Source organism: Babylonia areolata, chromosome 4 (genome assembly GCF_041734735.1).
Source record: "Babylonia areolata isolate BAREFJ2019XMU chromosome 4, ASM4173473v1, whole genome shotgun sequence".
NCBI lineage: Eukaryota > Metazoa > Mollusca > Gastropoda > Neogastropoda > Buccinidae > Babylonia > Babylonia areolata.
Genome location: NC_134879.1, coordinates 54,445,152 through 54,460,855, shown reverse-complemented (window position 1 = coordinate 54,460,855; position 15,704 = coordinate 54,445,152). Strand labels below are relative to the sequence as shown.

The 15,704-nt window shown below is 44.0% G+C and overlaps 1 protein-coding gene and 1 non-coding gene across 2 annotated transcripts; both read left to right on the top strand.

The window, feature by feature from the left end:
• Positions 1-526: 526 nt before the first annotated feature.
• On the top strand, positions 527-13,759 carry LOC143281316 (uncharacterized). The gene is made up of 4 exons (XM_076586505.1): positions 527-4,676; positions 5,223-5,333; positions 6,258-6,601; positions 10,615-13,759. Exons 1-4 carry the CDS (start codon positions 1,056-1,058, stop codon positions 10,844-10,846), a joined length of 4,308 nt encoding a protein of 1,435 aa, XP_076442620.1. The 5' UTR covers positions 527-1,055; the 3' UTR covers positions 10,847-13,759.
• On the top strand, positions 8,802-8,874 carry Trnav-aac (transfer RNA valine (anticodon AAC)). Its single transcript has one exon. It is a non-coding gene; the product is annotated as a tRNA-Val (tRNA).
• Positions 13,760-15,704: the final 1,945 nt, after the last annotated feature.

The following is a 15,704-nucleotide window of genomic DNA, read 5'->3' as shown; positions in this document are numbered from 1 at the left end:
TTACGACCCACTATCGGTGCTGGGCAAACAACAATGTCTCTGGCCTCGTGCAGCATGTCGTCAGTCGGCCAGTGCACTTAGCCCAGATAGGTATACGATGTGCACAAGAGGGTGCCACGAGGGACAGGTTATTTATGATCAGTTGTCTGGGAGGGAAGGCCACTGATCATTTGACGGCTTCTGCACTGGGGAAGTTATTGGGAGCTGTCAAATCGCCAGTCCCATAGCTGTTTATAGCGACGCGTTATTGAGAACTGGAGTGGTGGGTCGTTGTCACTTTTATGCTTCGTGAATTATGAACTATTGACAAGGAGGGTGAGGCAACAAGGTAGAAAGAGTCTGCATAGCCAACTTCGATCTCTCCTTCTCCACTAACTCCCCCCCCCCCCCATCCGATCCCTCCCCACCCTTACCCTCACCTCCACCCCCTCCCCTACACAGACTAGAGTCCGTCATAATAATCAGTTTTTGCAGCGACAAACCGCATTTGTGAACGCTTATGCACAGTCTGTGGCTCAATACATGGTCAGCGGGAATGTTTCTATACTCCGGTTTACCGTGTGTCAAGTGAAGTGGTCTATATAGCACTGTCTATTTGTCAACAAAAATCATCATCTGGATGAACAGGATTTGTTGTGGAAACAGCTGGTCAGTGTTTGTTGATGTTTTACTTGAACATAATAAGAACATTTTGGATGTGTCATGCAAAAGAGCTGAACATTTTAAAACGAAAAATGTGCGTGGTACAGAAAAGCGAGACAATTAACATGTGACAGAGGGCAATACATACCAAGCAGAACAAAATGTGACAACCGACATTAATCGCAACACGTATGGGGGAAAACGATGAGTGGGTGACTGAGTGATGGAAGTCTACGGTATTGTCCTCGCATAATCCCATCTTGAAACAAAGAATAAACTGTCTTTACTCAGACAAATCCATGTGGTAATATGCTATTCAAAGCGCAGCAATTGTTTCCTCTTTCATAAGATTGCTTTCTGACTTGCCTCTGTGCGGACGATTTATGCACAATTTAGTCACCGTGTGATGTACCATGGATCGATTTTCTGCAGACTACATACGACAGCAGCCAGAGTACCGCTACCTCGTTTACAAGGACAGCGGACACGTGATCCAGACGTGTGTTGAAGACGGGGAGGTCAAACTACGTTTAGGTCCTCACCCCCCGGCAGCCACACGAAACATAGTCATGCTGCCTCACCGGGCCCACAGGCGGAGCTCAACCAAGAGCGGAACGTCCAGCACCGCCTCTCATTTCACGGTCAGTCATATCACCACTGCCCGTGCTCACAGCTCAGCGACCTCGGATAACTCGTCCATAGAAGATCCCGATAAAGAGAGGCACCATCAGAGACAGGTTGTGGACAGGGGAGACTTCTGTAGTCGCTCGGGTGAAACAGATTATTCCCTGAAGCATGGCTCAGTATGCGCTACCGATGTAGGAAAGGAACCTGCCAAAGACGATGGACATAATGAAAACAAAGCTCACCAGCGCACCAATCACAGCAGCCAGTACATTCGCAGTGAAGCTGGAGCAAAGCCACCTACACGTCGTGAAGATATCTACTCTGACAACAAAACTGATGGGCAAGCTGAGTTCTCTGATGATGTCGGATACACAGGTGCTAGCGATCTAAGACAGAGAACAGACAATATTGAAAAACGTCCTATGACCGAAAATACCGATGCTGTCAACAACACTGGCGCAATCACCAGAACGTCTACTGACGAGAGAATCGTTACAGAAAGAGTTTCAAACCCGTCTGTTGGACAAACTGCTGTGTTATCTTCTGATATTGGACAGAGAAGTGTAACTGGTCACAAGGACCATATCCCCTCCGTAAATGGTGACAAAATCAATGTCGGTTTTCACCCGCTTACACCCATCGAAGAACAATCCACGACAATGAGAAACAAAAACGGGCACATGAAGACAGGGGGTGTCACTGTGTTATCAGCTGACACAGAGAGCAAACATGCCACAGGGATTGAGGTTTACGGAAACCTCGCTGATCCAGTAAACGAGGCCACGAGGAACGATATTACCAATGCAGAAATTAGCTGTGGCAGCGTGACAGGACAAGAAAATCCTTCCCATTCTGTCAATATAGATGGAAGCAATGCTCCAAAAACGGCAGGTCGTTCAAGAGGAATCCCTTACATCCATGGACAAACAGATGGGGTCAAACAAAATGAAGAGCACATTTCTGGACAGTCAGATGGCATTGGCTTCACTCTTGGGCAAACACTGAGTCCTTCAACCTATTTTTCCGTTGGGAATCAAGAACAGTTCACAAACACTGTTAAAGATGTAAACAAGGTTGGTGAAATGGATGGTACAAAATATGGACATGTATACACTGATGAAAATCCAGACATGGAAAGAATTCACAAGAACGGAAATGCACAGTCTAAAAACTGCAACCTCCAGAGAAACGAAACAACAGAAATGAAAGTCGGGTCTCCCAGAATATCAAGGCCAGTTGCTAAACAACAAACTTCAAAAGCAAACGGTGATGTTCGTAATAAAAACCGCGGAAGCAAATTTCAAAAATGCAAGAAAAAGAAAGAAATGGCCACCGCTAACTCGAAATTTTCCAGAAGAAAATCTAATCGAGAAGTGACTCGGCAGAAACGAGGGAAACAAAATGGAATTATCTCACAACAGAGCAGATCTGTAGATCTGCAGCCCCAAACATCAGATAGTCATCGTGGATCTGCCCTTTCTACTTTCTCAGCCAATGTTCCCCTTCGTGGTGACTGTCTGACTGCGGACGTCAACAAGTGCCAAAAAGAACAGGTAAACAGAAACTCTGGATGTTTATCTGACAAAGAAAGACAAGTGACACTTTCTAATACTTCAGGAGTGTTATTTCATTCCGAATCACCGCCGGACAACGCAAATGGCCGAGAAAAGTGTACTCTTTCCATTGATCCCTCAAAGCAAGTAACATGGTCGTTTGACACGCTGGTCACAGATGGAAAAACAGATGCTAACGACAGCATAATGAATCGTGCAATGAACCAAATCGATGCAGCATACTGTGCTGCGAGTGTCAACGTGGGGCAAAATCCCAGACAGGATGCACAGATCGATGCGTCTGAAGAGGATCGATACTTGATGGCGGGCAAAGCGTGTGCAGAAGCAGAACGTGATCTGGATTCTAACAGTTTGCATGAATATCCAAGACCTGTGACTCGTGTTGATGTGATAGAAACCCAGCCACAGAAAAACACCACCAGCAAATCTGATGCCGACCATCATGTGAGAAACAGCAAATTCAGCAAAACTGAGAATGGTTTATCCACTCATGAAGAAGAAATTAACCACGAAAAGACGTATCATGTTAAAAGTAGTGTGATTACTGATGCAGTTAAGTCAAGCCCACTATCGACAAACGTGGCTGGATGTCATGTAGCACCTGACTTAAGAGAAGCCCGCTTGATACAGAATGGGACAAAGACTGTGATGAAGACCCATCTTGCGGTCAGTGTTTCTGACACTAGTCCAGCAGAATCCTGTCCGACACGTACACACATGACTTCCAGTGGCACGGCCACTGATCTTCCTCAAAGAACCGAGGTCATTTCACTTGCAGACCAAGGAAAGGGTGACGATGCCACGCTGACCTGCTTCACAGTTCCAGTCATCATTGTGGACGAAGCCAGCACAGTAGGGGATGACAGTGACTACAGTGACGACATTGATGCAGTGGTCATAGATGCTGAACAATATCTGACTTTTGCACAGAATGTGCAGTCTGAGAACCATAGAGAGGCTAGCAGCACAGCACAGTCCTACAACCATGAAGGGTCAGTGTTGAACGTTCCTCCCAACCCAGAATTGTCATGGGAAAACATGCCATCAGCACCATGTGTCAAATCCCCTCAGCATGTTCTCAGGCCAGGACTTGATAGTAACCACAGATACAGCACAACTGCCGCACTGGAACTTTCTGGGCTGAGAACATCGCTGACACCGTCTACCTACAATGTGGAGTTCAACACCCAGAGCGTCTACGGACTTCGGTGGCCGTGCGAAGACACTACCACCTCCCACCACAATTTTCGCCAGTCTCCATCCAAACCCAGCACACCCGCAACTTGGCATCACGCATCAAGACACCGTCATAAGCCTTCCACATCTGGATGTGTCCTTCCAGGCCGGACGCCGTCCTCTTCGGCAAGAGTTCCCACGTCCAGACGGGTTGCATTGGACGACCTGTCTTTCAGGACCCCTCACACTGCAGACGGATCTCATCACAGTAACCTCAAGCCGGCCACCACCACCAACCGCAGGAGCAGCGTAAGCAGCCTGGGAACGGTGCCCCTCTACAGGCAGGTCAGCTGGGAAGGAAACAGACCCGATCCTCCAGTGCACCGTCCAGTCAGAAGGCGCCACAGTACCGCACTGGGAATCCGCCACGAAGAACTGGTCGACATGGCCTGCCTGCACTTTCTCCAGGCTGGGGGGTCCGGGCTGGGCTCTGCCCCAGGGTCCAGAAGACACAGTGTGTGTACCGCCGACAATGACCCGCTGGGGGAGCGGCGACTGTCAACAGCCTCTGCCTTGTCAGCCGGGCCCAGTCCGTGGGACAGCACGCTGCTTCAGGAGGACGTGGACGGACCGGAGTTGACGCGTCAGGCCAGCCAGGTACACCAGGCTGTTCGTGCTTCCACTTCTGTGTGGATACGCTGTTGTCTCTCTCTCTCTCTCTCTCTCTCTCTCTCTCTCTCTCTCTCTGTGTGTGTGTGTGTGTGTGTGTGTGTGTGTGTGTGTGTACTTTGTCTGTGGGAACGATAGAAAAGCCGGTGAAATTTCACGTTTCCAGTGGCAATGTCTCATTCTGGTTCCTAATACATTCGCGCAGCTCTGTCGATACTGTGACAACTGAAGTCGCTGCGAACAGTTAGTTATAGAAATACACGATAAAGATGGTTTAATTACCCACTAAAAAAACAAACAAACAAACAAAAACAACAACAAAAAAACAAAAACAACAACAACAAATAAGCAACAACAAAAACCAAACTGTGAATTGAATGAATTCTCATTTGTAACACACCCTCTCAACCTCTTCCAAAAACAAGCAAACAAACCCGCCTCACCATAATATTTTCGTTTTGTTCGCCCAGTTTTGTTTTCAGTTTATTCTCAGACACTCTAAAAATCTGACAGTATTTTCCTCGTGTGTTGCAGTATGACCCAAAGGTAGAGAAATCTGAACGGTACAACCATCCGCGAGAAAATGCTTTCAATAAAACTTGCCAGTGGTTGTCGCCAGTGCGCCGAGGTTTGCGAACTTTACAGGTGGGTCAGTCAGTCTCTCTCAATCTCTCTCAATGTCTCTGTCTCTGTCTGCCTGTCTATCTCTGTTTCTTTCTCAGTCTCACAAACACACAACCGGCACCAGCTTCTTCCAGTTCGGATTCGTTGACTGCTGAATTAAGGAATTACAGATAATGAGACGTGTGTGTGTGTGTGTGTGTGTGTGTGTGTGTGTGTTTATCGAAACGTTGGTTTTTCTTTCGAACCGTGCATATTTGCTCTGCACACACTCAGTTTAACTTCCCTGTAAACTGAAACGCACATTTAGAAAGTCTCAAACTATACGCAACTTTACTATGATGACGCCCAGTTATGCTCAGTCTATTTTGTGTTTGACCGTAGTTGTTTTGTTTGTAAACCACCGTTTGTAGTGTGTTCATGACAAAATTAATTAGTGCTGCAGCCTTGGGGCTAGCTGGCCTATGGGAACCATCCCAACGCCGTCTGTCCTAAAACGTTCTTGGCCGAGAGAGTGGGGATATAACTTGGGCAGGACACTCAGTCTCCACTACATTATAATCAGATTCTTGCCCAGATAGTCGGCGGGACAGTTTCAGTTTCAGTTTCACTTTCTCAAGGAGGCGTCACTGCGTTCGGACAAATCCATACACGCTACACCACATCTGTTGAGCAGATGCCTGACCAGCAGCATAACCCAACGCGCTTAGTCAGGCCTTGAGTGCATGCTTACATGTTTGTGTACCTATGAAAGTGGATTTCATTTTACGTAATTTCGCCAGAGGACAACACTCTCGTTGCCATGGGTTCTTTTTCAGTGCGCCAAGTGCGTGCTGCACAGGCCAGCAATCAGTTACTTCCTGTGCTGTTCTGGTGGTCATAGTCTAACCCGACTGACTATCCCACATGACAAATAAGGGTGAGTCCGGTTATTATTAATTCTCCCAGGTACAATACACCCAAACCAACACCACCCACAACGACGGGCTCATCTTCGCGCACCTGCTGCGAGCGGCGCACGTGAAAAACGCCGCTGTGGAGGAGGCGGTGTACAACACGGAGCGTCGCCTGTACACCCGCCGTCACGGCGACGCCCCCCACGCCACCACTTTCTTCGATGTTCAGCCTGATCACCGACACCCCTCTGCAGCCTACACTGCCAGCACCACCAGTGGGACAGAAGCCGGACGAGAACAGAAACACACCAGCCGTCATGGCAGCTCCGCGGCCAGATCTTCATCTTCAACTGCCGCTGGTGGTGTTGGTGGAGGGGGGTCCAAGCCGGGGTATCGGTGAGTTAATTCCTGAGTTTTTAGCTCCACTGTCATGGTATATTTTCTGTTATCTTTTACATTCTATTATTATTATTATTCAAGTTATTTGTTTTTGTTGTTGTTGTTTGGGGTGGGGTGGGGAGGGGGGACTTCATGTGATTGAAACAGCCAAACTTTCAGTTGCAGCCGAGTGATATACTGACAACGAACGAACTGTAGATTATCAGTTATACAGACAAATTCATTGTTCTCAGGAAAGGATGGAGTTTGACGCTGTTGTGAAAGCGAGACATTGTACGCTAATTTGAAGAAAAAAAATTGTACGCCAACATTAGGAAAATGGATAAACTGCGATCGACGGATCGACTGCCAGTGAGCGAGTTGCGGCGATTCCGATGTTCATTCATGATATACTGGCTAGTCGTTCAATGTGGGGTAGACCGTAATCTTTCGCTCTGAAGTAGGTATATAATCTTTAGCTTGTGTTATACGGGCTGATGTATGTGCTATCAGTAAGCACAGGCTGGGTATCAGTGCACTGCCACTGGCAGTGCCTGCAAATGAGTCGAGGTCTCATCTGTTCTCGTCACCACAAGTTAGCCGCAATTTCTACACAGCCCTCATAGGTATACTTTGCAGCAATTAACCTACCTTTAGAAATTCTAGGCCACGTTCTCAGTTCTCAGTGCCCTTGAAAGTATAGTGTTTACAGCGGCTCAGTTTTAAGTGTAAGTTTCAAGATTAACGTAGCTTTTACTTTGTTCAGCAGTGGGGTTAGCTTGCTAAGACCAAATCGATTAGTTATGTAACCTCTTTCATGAAGTTTTTGTTAACTGAGGTAGGCTAGCTAATGTTCATTTCGCTTTGTGATGCTACATTTTTTGGCTATAACAGACATTCCCCGGCTTGACATAATGGCGAAGGCAACGGATGAGATAGTGTCGTGTCGCCGGTGTTGTGTTCACTCGGCTATGTAATATCCACATTTCTTCCCCTCCGCTCCTCTGTGTGACTGGCGGAGTGAACGTCCACACCTTGTTGTGAGCACCACTCATTCCATCTTGAGGGGAAAACTTGTGGACGGATAGCCAGTCAGCTTTTGTTTCAAGTCCACTGAGGCTACTTGTCCACAGTATCTCTCTGATCTCATTCATACTTGTCACCCTCACGCCAACTCCGCTCTTCTAGTCTGACACCCGCCTGCTTGTTCGATTCAAAACGGATGGCAAACACAGTTTTTCAGTTCATACCAAGCCCCCATTCTATGGACTCAAGTTAATCAACTTCCTCAGCCTCTCCGTCACTCATCTTCGCTGCAATATCTTTCAAACCGCCAGCGGTCTGGAGACCCCGGCCACCTTTTCCCCTTGTGTAAGCCCACGAATTCTCTCTCTCTCTCTCCTTTTTTTTTCTTTTTTTAAAATACAAAGTGAAAGAAAAGAACAAATCAACCAGCCATGCCAGCAACACACAAAAGGAAACACACACACACACACACACACACAAACACACCGGCACACGGCACTCACGGCTCACCCACTCATTCACCCACTTACAAACTCACTCACTCGTACACTGGCATTTGATCCAGTACTGTGTCAGTCACCTTCACCGTCCATCGTTCAAGTGATGTCAGTCTTCGCTAACACCACTGTCATCATCATGATCGTCGTTGTCGACGCCCCCAATTCTCTTTCTTTTCCTCTCTCTGATTTTTCTCTTAGATTGGCAGTGGGAAAAGAAAAGAACCCATGCAAGTCCGATGACAAAGGAAATCTTTTTAATTAAAATAAGGGGGACTTCCCACGATTTCTCACACACTGTCGTACACAGACACCAGTCAATGATCTACAGCGCACGCCCCCCCTCCTACCCCCACCCCCCCTATTGTTGATTGTTGCCCACTGACCTATAAACACGATCTCAGTGTTGTTGCCCCGTTTAGGGATTACCACATGAGACAAAACAATTACTGAAGACAAGCTAGACCACACAGGCCCGGTCTGCACATACGCCTCACTAACTGATTTTCATATAACGATTATTTGGTTTGCTACCTTTGGAATGGATGAGAACACGTCAAAAATGTTTTTCAAAACAATATGTGGCCTTTTAATTTTGATCGTCAGTCTTAGATTAAGAACACATGCATGTCCTCCCACAGAAGTTATAAAACAACTGTCGATCAAAGTCTTTAAATTTTCCCTGTTAATTCGAAGTTTCCGTAGTGTAGTGGTTATCACATCCGCCTAACACGCGGAAGGTCCTGGGTTCGAGCCCCAGCGGAAACAGTTTTTTTCAAACTTTTATTGTTGAATCGACTGTTTTTAGTTTGAATTAATTTTTTATTCATGAGCATTGTTTATATCTATGAGGAAGATACAGGACTATGCATTTTAACACCCTTGATCCTCGTCATTAGTGTCGTGTTATAATTGCTGCCAGAGAGAACTGACCCCGGCTGCCGGAGTCTGCACTAGTTGGGTCACGGTTAAGTATGTGTAATTAAACTGATGTTACTGAGCAACTCAGTGGGGAAATAATAGAAATGAAAGTATTAATTGTGCTCTCCTTAACTCAGTCTGCGTCTATGTCTAACTTAAAAACCTTCCATTCACGGATCTCTTCCGCCGCATGAAGTAAATGTAAGTCTCTTGCCTCACCGGTTCCCTGTATGATCACCGACGGACCCTCCCGGCTCCTACCTCTGTTCGGGCCTCTCTCTGTCTCTCTCTCTCTCTCTCTCTCTCTGTGTGTGTGTGTGTGTGTGTGTGTGTGTGTGTGTGTGTGTGTGTGTGTGTTGAGTGTAATTCAGTACTAAAGTGAGTATTGTACTACCGTGACGGCAAACTGAATATGCGGGATACACAAATACACTGATAAAGATACACATAACAATATGGGAGCAACTGGGAAATCATAGTTGACCGTAAGGAAGCATAGATGCAGAGAGAGAGAGAGAGAGGGGTGGATGGGGAGAGAGACCCTCGGAGGGCCGAGAGAGAGAGCGGAGAGACAGAGAGGACACTGGCAAGACAAGACAAAACAAAATTCTTTATTTTCGGGGATAATAGATAAGCACTGTCACGGCGATTTTTTTTCATCCAGTGTCTACACTGCCGACACTACACAATAATACATTATGTATCTCATTGCATTTACTACACACTGCTACTTAAAGTCATAGCATGCGAACACACTGAACACTACTAAAGAGAGCCTTGGGGCCCGCTTTCCTATGTCGAGACCACGAAAATAGATACCTACACACGTCCGTGGAAGAGACCGTTCGAGTTTGACACAGTAAATATGAATTCACCGCCCCTGGCTGTAAAAGGTTATGGGACCTTTAACGTTTTTACGGCGAATTGACGCATAGCGGGCTGCGGTACTTGTTACCGACACAGCGAGGTTTGTGAGTGAATGAGAGAGAGAGAGAGAGAGAGAGAGAGAGAGAGAGAGACAACTTGAAAGAGAGAGAGAGAGAGAGAGAGAGAGAGAGAGTGAGAGAGAGAGACTGAGAGAGAGAGCCGAGAGACGCCGGGTTCCAGGTGCTTTCTTTCTTTCAAGCGCTCTTACTTTTCTGTACATGCTACTTCCCTATGTTTACCGTGGTAAAAGTCAAAGTTATTGCAATCATCGAAAGGAGAAGGATCAATTCAAGTGAGGGCTCGCGGTCTGCCGGGACCGATGACATGAAACACCGTGAGTAGAGAAGCACACGAGATAATTGTGACCCCTGGTTTGCTTAGTATCCCCGGATAGATCCATAAGAATAACCAACGTGCGTTTTGTTACTTTTTTTTTTTTAACAGTTTGGTTAATAGATATAAAATCAGTAAAGATAAATGTATGGCATGTACAGTTTTCCAGCCCACTGAGGAAAGTAAACTCTTTTGAATTTTTGTTGTTGTTGTTGAAAAAATAGATAATTTTGCATAACTTAACGTATTGTAAACTGACTCACATACTGAGTAAGCAAACAAACAAATCAATGACTGAATAACGAAACACGTTTGGGTCCCCTTCAGCACGGTTGCCAAGAAGAAGAAGGAGAGGCGAGAGAGGATCCACAAGAAGAACGAAGAGCTGGAAATGGGCTACACACCGCGAATGCAGTCGCTCCCACAGCTTGGGCCGGAAGACATCGAGGCCATACGCGCCCAGTGCCGTCACCTGCGCGTGTCCCCACATTTGCAGCAGCATCTCTACACAGTGGGCGTTCAGCTTGGGGAGTATAGCACTGTCACTTCACTGACCTGACGACTGCACGTCGGTCAAAATGTGGCTTTTTTGTGTGCTTTAAAATCTAGCTCAGGTGTTGGCAGTGTGTGTGTGTGTGTGTGTGTGTGTGTGTGTGTGTGTGTGTTTGGATGAATGGATGAGTAGGGGGTGGGTCATAAGTTGGGGAGATACTGATTTGACAGTCTTCATTCCATATTGCAGATATATCCGACACGTTCACAAAAGATGAAACTGCAGTCATGACTATCAGGTATACAATTAGCCCTGTGTCTCAGAAATGATCAATCAATATGTCTGCAAAATGCTGCCTTTTTGAAAGTTCAAATCCTACAGCATCCATCCTATCCCCGCTCCTTTCTTCAACTCCATTCGTTTGTAGATGACAGAAAAGTTATTAACCCACACTTTTTTCTACCACTATCAAATTGTGTGTGTATTTCTCTCACTCTCTCTCTTTTGGAATATATATATATATATATTCCAAAATGTCAGGTTATGTTCTCATGAAGTTAAATTTGTTACTCTCCAGCTTTCATATACATATATAAACTGTGCATGGTTGCAACTATCCAAGCTTTATCATTTGGCCTCTGTTGCATATAATTTTTATGCCCACACAAAAAACAACAAACATGCCTGCTACTCCTCACCCCCAGGCTTCCACACACATATTTACTACAGGTAAGCATGTTCACAAACACACCTGAGCTAGAGAGAGAGAGAGAGAGAGATGGTGGATCCATTCCAATAATAAACAGAATATGAATTTTGCAGTTTTACATATATGCCTGGTTTCACATATTATTTATATCAAAGGAACTGCACATAATTATGCAGTGTCTGTGTGTCCGTGGTAAACTTTAACATTGACATTTTCTCTGCAAATACCTTGGTCAGTTGACACCAAATTAGGCATAAAAATAGGAAAAATTCAGTTCTTTCCAGTCATCTTGCTTAAAACAATATTGCACCTCTGGGATGGGCACAAAAAAATTAATTAATGAAGCCTAATTATATGCAAACTGCATTTACTGTTATATTTATATTTTTTGTATTCTTTAAACTTGGCACTTTGATCTGATATTCTGACCCAACAACAAGAGCAGTCATTATCATTTTTTGTTCAAACAGGAACTTCTTTTGCTAAGCATGGAAGTTTTATTTATTTTGCAAACGTTTTGGTGCAGATAGTAAAAAAAGGGAAATTACTCTGTAATTAATGCTAGGGGACTTAATTTGCTTTAAACTGATCTTTCTCATCTTAAACATTACATCTTGAAATTACACTCAATACATAAAAAGCTTGGATTTAAAAAAAAAGTGTATCACAAGTGAGTCTTGAAGGCCTTGCCTCTCTTGTTACATATGTAATTTGTACAAACTATTTGTCAAAAGCCCGGAAGGCTTCAATGTCTTCAGTGGAAGTTGTGTTAGTATATTGATGTATGTTGATGTAATATTTTTGCTCCTTTGTTTTTAAATTTGGGAAGGCAACAATTCTTTGCCCTTGTCTGTCCGGCGCAGTGACTTTCCACAAACAGTTATGGACCAAGAATCAAACGGCTCATTCAACTGATGAACGTAATTTTAAAAAAGAAAAAAAAGAAAGAAAAAAGGAAGCCATAAGCAACACATCGACTCAGCCAAACAATGCTTAAGTCATATCAGTTAAGTCTTGTGAATATTTCATACCCAACTGAAATAACTGGATTATGGTGACCCATCATGGATATCTCCTTATTTCTTCACAATTTGTTTACTGTTTGGAGGAGGCCATTAATTTTTTGAAATTAAATACCCATTTTTAATTTATCCAATGCCTTCTTCTAATCCCAATAACCAGTCTGTTTATGTTAGAATGAGTTCCATGTGTGTGTCGATGAGCTTCTAAACAGGTTTGCATCAATTGTATTTAATTTTCCCAGATGTTCCAGTATTTCTGTCATTCCTTTCTTTTGCCTTTCACCATAATCTGACAAAATGCATACAATATTCCATGCAGTTGTAAAAAAAAAAAAAAAAAAAAAATGTATGAGACTGTCATCTTTACCTCTTCATTCAGTCCTAGATAGTTGTATGAGTTAGCCATATTTTGCATCTTCCATCTCTTTGATCCAGCTTTCCTTGGAGAGAGAGAGAGTGAGAGAGAGAGACAGACAGACAGAGAGAGAGAGACAGACAGACAGACAGATCACTTTGTGCATGCAATAAATAAGGGGTTACAAATGGACCATGGCACTCTGAGAAACATACATCTCAGATGTGAACCAGCAGGTCTGTGAGGTCAGGACCACATGGTGTTGAGGGGCACATGCTGTCAGGGTTTTGATTGGTGTCGGGTTGTTCTGGTCCATCGGTGCAGAAGCACGACACTCAAAATAGCTGTGGAAGTCAAAGGTCTGTGGAGAGAGAGAGAGAGAGAGAGAGAGAGAGTATCAAACATTCGGGCTTCAGTCTGCCACTGCCCTCTCATCGAATATACGGACAGCTGTTTCAGGCACACGCAAACCGTGAACAGTTTGAAAAATGTGTTTGAAAAACTGATTCGAGAAAGTGATAGCTGTGGATTTTCATTGTAAAAACTGAAATGCATGTGCAAGAAAGCAGCCCTGGTTATAAGTGGTACTCATTACATTGGCTGCATACATCTCAGTTTGCTGGAAATTCAAGCATCATTTCACCATGCTCCGAAGAAGAAAACTGTGCAAGTTTCCAAGTGGTCTTTAGCTTTGTGAACTGTGCAGTTAATTTGATCATCTGCCCACAGTGGTGAATGTGTGTGTATGCGTGTGCGTGCGTGCGTGCGTGTGTGCATCTATGTGAGCATTCTGTGCTTGAGTGTTCAAGTCTATGAAATGTGTGGGGGTGTATACACTCTGTATAGCATTTACATGCATGTGTGAGTGTTAATGAATGGTAAAGAGTGTGTATTCGTGATGCACTGATGTGAGCATGCCATATGTGATGCAAAATCACACACAAAGTGAAAATACAACTGGATATGAACAAACACACAGAAACATGAAATTGGTTTGCGATCAGAGATGGCAATCTTTCTTCTTTTATAACAAACAATATGTATACATATAACAGTAAAAACACGAGTGTATGTGTATATACATATATGTCATTTATCAGAATATATACCAGGAATCTTCCACTTGAAAAAAACACATGGGGCTTTTTTTTTTCTCTTCAAACATTCATTGATACTAGGACTAGAAAGATAGGACATGCTGTATGCCTACAATAGAATACATTAGCAAAATAACAGTTTTATGTTACTTCACATGATACAAAACGTCATGTCGCATAAACATTCCATTCTTTTTCCTTCACTGTCAAACATGTCTTGCAGCCATTTATGTCAGAAAGATATCATGCTAACTTTAAAACTAAACAGAGCCACTGGGACAAAGGTTAGCACAACTAGGCAAGACTATTTCCATAAGCAAGGATGACGCCAGTTAATCTCTTTCTCTTTAAAAAGGACAATGCCCCTCCTCTTTCAGAAAGTCTAAGTAACATAACTATATAAAGCTGTATAAAAAAAGCAAACGACAACCTCCTCCCAATCTTGTTTATTCACACCCTACAAACCCATATTGAAAACGTTTTGGTTCAAGAAAAGGAGGGGAGAGAGAGGGAGAGAGAGAGAGAGGGGTTGGGGGGGGAGAGAGCAAGAGCAAGCAAGAGAGAGAGAGAAAGAGAGAGGGCGCAGGGAGTGGAATACCAGAAAGAAAAAAAACAAAACCGAGTGAATCACACATAATTATAGATTTTGGCTTAGTTCACTGTAAAGCTATCCCTGCCAAACATGTCTGGTGAACAGTCAAAAGACACCACGGGACAATTAACAGAGACACAGAAAGACACAGTGAGACAGTCAAAAGACAAAACAGGGGACAAGTTACACAGAGAGAGAGAGCCAGAAGACAACATGGGACAAGTCACAGAAACGCTGAGAGACAGTGAACAGACAACGTGGAACATGTTACAGAGATACAAACAGTCACAAGACAACACAGGACAAGTTAGACACAGACAAACAAAGGACAACATGTGACGTGTTAGACAGAGAGACAATCAAATGCATCATGTGGCAAGTTAGACACAGAGAGGCAATCAAAACACAACATGGGACAGGTTACACAGACATACAGAGACAGTCAAAAGTCAACATGAGATAAATTACAGACACACAGAGACATGGGGCAAGTTACACAGACACAGAAAAACAGTCAAAAGACAACACAGGACAAGTTAGACACAGAAAAACAGTCAAAAAAGGACACGGGACAAGTTAGACACAGAAAAACAGTCAAAAGACAACACAGGACAAGTTAGACACAGAAAAACAGTCAAAAGACAACACGGGACAAGTTAGACACAGAAAAACAGTCAAAAGACAACACAGGACAAGTTAGACACAGAAAAACAGTCAAAAGACAACACAGGACAAGTTAGACACAGAAAAACAGTCAAAAGACAACACGGGACAAGTTAGACACAGAAAAAAAACAGTCAAAATACAACATGAGACAAGTTAGACACAGAAAAACAGTCAAAAGACAAGAGAGAGAGAGAGAGAGAGAGAGTCAAAAGAGATGGAAACAAACACTGAAAGAAAATTGGGTATGCCACATTGGACCACAAACACAGTGACTGTCTTCTTACAAACTCCTGCTGCTACTGCACCTTAAAAAAAAAAAAAAAAAAAGAAGAAAAGATTTCAGCCTCCATAACTAAGATGAACTCACAAGAACATGTGCCTGTGGTAACTCACTTCAAAATAACTGAACATCAAAACGAAAAGACATTTAAGGCACAACAGACTGACTCAGATATTACAAGTGCACAGTACAGAATATCCTTG

Excerpts from the sequence above, each read along its gene's own strand:
- LOC143281316 (XM_076586505.1), top strand. The coding sequence starts at position 1,056 with ATGGATCGATTTTCTGCAGACTACATACGACAGCAGCCAGAGTACCGC. Across the intron at positions 4,677-5,222 it reads TGACGCGTCAGGCCAGCCAG|TATGACCCAAAGGTAGAGAA; the intron begins GTACACCAGGCT and ends CGTGTGTTGCAG. Across the intron at positions 5,334-6,257 it reads GAGGTTTGCGAACTTTACAG|GTACAATACACCCAAACCAA; the intron begins GTGGGTCAGTCA and ends TAATTCTCCCAG.